Raw genomic sequence first — 5,712 nt, 5'->3', positions numbered from 1 at the left:
CTGCATTTAGCGCTGGATTGAGCCTCCGAAGTCTCTCGCATGTGTGTGTGCGTGTGCGCATGCGCGCGTGGCCATGAAATAATTGTGTCCACCCGGTCCCCTCCATATTTTGACAGCTAGTTCCATGCCTGACACACACACACACACACGGACACGCACACACACACACACACACACACACACACACACACACACACACACACACACACACACACACTCAGACACTCAGACACACACACACACACTCAGACACACACACACACACACAGGCTCTTTGACCCGGTGACCTTACGCGCAACCCCCCTATACACACACACAGACTCTCAGACACACACTCTCACACACACACACAGAGACTCACTTACACACTGACTCACACACACTCACACAGACACACACACAGACTCACACATACACAGACACACACACAGACTCACACATACACAGACACACACACAGACTCGGACACACACACACACAGACTCAGACACACACACACAGACTCAGACACACACACACAGACTCAGACATACACACACAGACTCACACACAGACTCACACACACAGACGCTGACTCATACTCACTCACACACAGACTCACATAGACACACACACAGACACTCACACACTCATTCACACACACAACCAACACTACAGTTTTTGTCAATCGCTTTGACACTAGTTTCAGAACCTTGATGTCATTTTTCACAACTCTAGATACAAAACTCAAAACGGTCACCACTTGTATCACAGGCTGTCCAACGTTCAAAACATTGCATTGTGTATTCATATCTTTAAAGAAAGCTTGCACTCACAGAATCATTGGTTCAAACAACTAATTTATCATGAAATACCAAAATACCATAGGGACATTTCTTTAGATCACCCACACACAACATACACATAGTTTCACTGTTTAGTTGTTCGTACAACCATTAAATATTGTAGTACAAAATATGTGATACATGTTTCATCCTGTGCTACACATAATGTCACTGAAAAAGGATTAGTAGAGAGAATACCACAGACACAGTGGAATCAATGAACAAAGCTGAAATTTATTGATGAATACAAACTAAATGACACCATAGGTTGAATGAAAGCAACAATTACTGTAACAAAACAAAAAAAAAGTCCTGCAAAACAAACTGCCGTGTTCCTCACCTGGCTACTGCACAGTAAGAAAAAAAAAAGCTAAACAAAGGATCAACAATCACTCGTCATCCACATCAACCCTGTCTTGTGGATTGGGCCACAGGTTCTCATCCACATCCGCATAGATGTTTTCGTTTGCCAAACATCTTGGAAAGTACCTTCGCGCATGGCGAATCCAGGCCTGACACTGGTCTGCTGTAATGTCATCGCAGGCATTGTCCATTGTCCATGGCCTGAAGAAGGGTCACTTGTTGATGCAGATGCCGATCATACACTTTCCACCTCCATGTGGAGAAACATTCCTCAGTGGGGTTAAGGAAAGGAGAGTATGGGGGCAAGTACTCAGTGAGGAACTGTGGATGGGCCTGAAACCATGCCTGCACCAGATGAGCGCGGTGGAACCTGACGTTGTCCCACACAATGACATAAATTACACCAACAGCTCTACAGACTAGAGTTAGCTCATCAAGAAATGCAACAAGGAGCTCTGCATTGTATGCGCCAATCGGAGATCTACGCCCTACCACACCATCTTCTGATATCGCCGCACACATACTGATGTTGGCCCCACGTCGTGCAGGTACTTGTATGGTTGCCCGCTGGCCAATTAAATTTCGCCCTCTCCTCCTTGTCTTGGCCAGGTTGAAGCCTGCCTCGTCCACAAAAACAAATTTGTGATGATTTTCATCCGCATCCAGGGCCATCACCCTCTATGTACAAAAAGACATGTTGGAAAGAGAATTACTGTACAGTATTGATTACAGTACAATGATGGGGAATTTTTCACAAACAGGCATCATGAAACTGAACATACCTGAACATACTCAATCCTCAGTTGCTTCACTCTGTCTGCATTTCTTTCAAAAGGCACACGGTACAACTGTTTGAGGGACACCTGGTGCCTTTTCAGAACACGTGCAATGGTCGGCAAACTTATGGCTTCCACATTCCTGAAGAGATCTTCATCGTCCAGGATGTTCTGTCTGATTTCTCTAAGCCGAATGTCATTTCTGGCCCGGACCATGTTGACCACAGCCCGTTCCTGTTCCTCAGTGAGGAGTCTGCCTCTGCCTCCACTATTGGGTCTAGTCTCAATTCTGTAGGGAATATGACAGGAAGAACATGTCATCATACTGTAGAACACATTTTCATAGTCACATTACCTACTCTGTGCTGCACATTGGCATGCAGTGTACAATCATTTGACAATTACAGTAAGAGTAGCCTACAGTACTGTAATGTTTACTGTAGTGCATGCTGAAGACTTATGCGGAAAGTTCTAATGATTGAGGCCACGGTTGATCTTTTAAGGTTTGGTTGTATCATTCTCGCTGCCTCAATCATTGTCATGCCATGATTGATGACATGATCTACAACCATTGCTCTAATCTCATTGGAGACTCTTTGCCGTTGCTGTCTTGGTCCTTGTCCTCGACCCCGTTCCCCCACACCTCTCAAACGGGGCCCATGGCCACCTCTCAAACGGGGCCCATGGCCACCTCTCAAAAGGGGTGCTTGTCCCCTGCCATTCCTTTGACCACGTCTTCCTCCTCTTCCTTCTCCGACTTGACCTCTATGGTGCCCACCTGCCTGCTCCATGTTGTATCACTACAGATGTTGTTGTGGATGCCACTTACACCCATACCACAAGGTCAGATCAATCATCAGTAACAAATTGGTGTCACAGGTGGTGTCAATCATTGTCGTCATCCTGAAACTTTCATGATCTGAACATGCTCATCCTCAGTTTCCATAAGACTATGCTGTAAGAGTAATGCAACAGTTACTTGTCATTTTGAGCAGGTGTATCAATTGATAGTTAGATTATTGTAATGAAATGAATAGACAGTCATCTCAAATGTAATGTGTGAATTGCATTTTGAAATGGTTGTACTTTGATGTTAAGTTGTGTCATTTTGAACAGGTGATTATAGTTCAATGGACAAATGATCTTTGGTTTATGTGAATTGTATCCAAGAAATTGGAAAAAGTGTTAGTTTTGATTTTGATCATTGGTTGTGAGTTTTGTATCTAGAGTTGTGAAAAATGACATCAAGGTTCTGAAACTAGTGTCAAGGCGATTGACAAAAACTGTAAAATGCCAAGTAACTTCAGAATGTGGTAAACATAGTGTGTAAATCGAATGATTCAAACGTTTAAAGCCTCCTGTAGAGGCTGCTGCTGCTGCTGAAGCAAAAACTTGCTTTAAATAACGTCCAACAAACACACTCACCATAGACAGAGCCGTGAGCTCTGTTGAATTTTTCAACAACGTCTTCTCTATGCCTTTTGCAGTCAGCGCCATCTTGCCATGAATCAGAAATGACGCACTCAGCGCCATCTTGCCGCTAACCGGAAATTACGTCATCAGCGCCACTAAGCGCAAGTCACGAAATGAGCGCCAATTTTGCAATTAAACTCAGTCCTGATCTAATAAAATGTTTATTCATGCTTTATCCATCTGAAAAAACTGTTGCAACGGTTTTAAAAAACGAGACAGACAATTTGGAAACCACTTTACAACCAATCCATTTTCTGAACATTTTTTAAAAGCCAAGGCAATTTGGCAACACTTTACAACCAATCAATTTTGTGAAAACGTTTTAAAAGCCAAGACAAACAATTTGGCAAACACTTTACAACCACATTGCTTCCTCCATCTCGCAGAGACTGTGTGAGGCACAACACTTCTGGGTTTTATAGTCCCTCCCCCCTGCCGCCAGTGGGGGCAGCAGAGAGAATGGCGACATTTTTTAAAACATTAATAACTCTGATTTTTCATCAATGGGAAAAATCCTCCAGTCCAGTCCTGTCCGGCGGAGAGGGACTCTGAGGGAGGTAGCCAAAAATGACCGCCGTAAGTGGCGGCGTTCTTTTGGAAATCACGAAACAGAAAGTCAGAAAGTGGTCAAGATCTTAGTTTTAGTAATATAGACAAGCCCAGCCGCTCCATTCTATCAACATATGATAGTCCTGCCATCCTGGCAATTAACCTCGTGAACCTAAGCTGCTCTCCCTCAATAGCAAGAATGTCCTTCCTCAAATTTGGAGACCAAAACTACACACAATACTCCAGATATGGTCTCACTAGGACCCTGTACTAGTGAGACCATATGCAGAAGGACCTCTTTGCTCCTATACTCAACTCCTCTTGTTATGAAGGCCAACATGTAATTCGCTTTCTTCACTGACTGCTGTACCTGCATGCTTACTTTCAGTGATTCATGAACAAGGACCCCCAGATCTCACTGTACTTTCTCTTATCCCAACGTGACACCATTCAGATAATAATCTGCCCATGTTTTTGTCACCAAAGTGGATAACCTCACATTTATCCACATTGAACTGCATCTGCCCACTCACCCAACCTGTCCAAGTCATCCTGCATCCTCATAGCATCCTCCTTACAGTTCGCCCTGCCACCCAGCTTTGTGTCATCTGCAAATTTGCTAATGTTTGTCTCATCAATCACTCCTGAGATCATCGATGATCTTCATGATGTTGTACGACCTCTAGAATTTTCTAATCATCCACTTACTTTAACCATTGTTATTCAACTAACTGTTTGATGGTACACTTATTTGTTTTGGTTCATTGATTAGATGAGGGACACTTTGTTTCGATGAAGGAATTGGAAGGCTGTCAAGGATCTTTGGGTGGTTTGGGTAATTATCACGTGCCAGCTGTGCTTCAAGCTCAAGGTTATTTTCTTCATAGTAATGCTTCACTGCTGGGAAACCTGCTGAATACGCCACTGCTAGATGATGCCAATTATTACTCAAGCTCTTCTTGTTTGCCTTCCAGTTTACAAGCAGATGCTCTTTAGAAAACCTCTTCATTGCTCTTGGAATTTCAGATGCACACAAACATTGGGTTCAACTCATTATCCTCTGAAACATTACCACACCTCCCCTTCTCAAGGTAGAGAAGCAGAACTTTAGAATTAAGAGCAGGAAAAGGCTCGCCAAGTTTTTTTCACCATTCACACCAATCATCTCCTACCTCAGCTCCATTTTCCTGCACTATCCTTATATCCCTTGATTTGCTGAATATCCAGCAGACGGCTTGCGATCGCCAAACCTGTCCACGTGTAAGAGGCGGGTGGCGCGGTCTCTGCAGCTGAGTCCGAAAGAGCCCTCCGTATTTAGCGAGCGCCGGCGGATCTTGTTGGAACGGCAGTAGCCACGAAGCCGCCTTCTGTGCGACTGCTCCGACGACATGGAAGGATCTGGTGCCGTCTACCACAATGTGGCAGAGATGGAATTGCCAAATGTGTGGCCCAGAACACGGGTAGTTGAGTGGAATGCCATCTATTGTCATTTAAACATACAAGGTTAAAACTAAATTTCGTTCCTGCAGTCATAACAGCAAAATAAACAAAACATACAATTAACACAATTCCACACAAACATCCATCACAGTGAATCTCCAAACACCTCCTCACTGTGATGATAGGTAAAAGTCTTATCTCTTCCCTGTTCTCTGTTCTTTATTCTTCTCCCACAGTCAAGCAGTCAAACTGCTGCATCGAGCTGATCGAGGATCTTGATGTTGGAC

General features: G+C 43.9%; 1 protein-coding gene across 1 annotated transcript; it reads right to left on the bottom strand.

The window, feature by feature from the left end:
- Window positions 1-565: 565 nt before the first annotated feature.
- On the bottom strand, window positions 566-2,912 carry LOC129715936 (uncharacterized). Its single transcript, XM_055665828.1, has 2 exons — window positions 1,970-2,912; window positions 566-1,865 (listed from the first exon to the last, which is right to left on the bottom strand). Exons 1-2 carry the CDS (start codon window positions 2,285-2,287, stop codon window positions 1,359-1,361), a joined length of 825 nt encoding a protein of 274 aa, XP_055521803.1. The 5' UTR covers window positions 2,288-2,912; the 3' UTR covers window positions 566-1,358.
- Window positions 2,913-5,712: the final 2,800 nt, after the last annotated feature.

The sequence above is a fragment of the Leucoraja erinacea genome, unplaced genomic scaffold (assembly GCF_028641065.1).
Source record: "Leucoraja erinacea ecotype New England unplaced genomic scaffold, Leri_hhj_1 Leri_152S, whole genome shotgun sequence".
Classification (NCBI taxonomy): Eukaryota; Metazoa; Chordata; class Chondrichthyes; order Rajiformes; family Rajidae; genus Leucoraja; species Leucoraja erinaceus.
Note: the sequence above shows the minus strand (reverse complement) of the source record. Positions and strands in the feature narration are given on the sequence as shown.

Coding starts and splice junctions, on each gene's coding strand:
- LOC129715936 (XM_055665828.1), bottom strand. CDS start 2,287: ATGATGACATGTTCTTCCTGTCATATTCCCTACAGAATTGAGACTAGA. Junction 1,866..1,969: donor TGAGGATTGAGTATGTTCAG/GTATGTTCAGTT, acceptor TTTTGTACATAG/AGGGTGATGGCCCTGGATGC.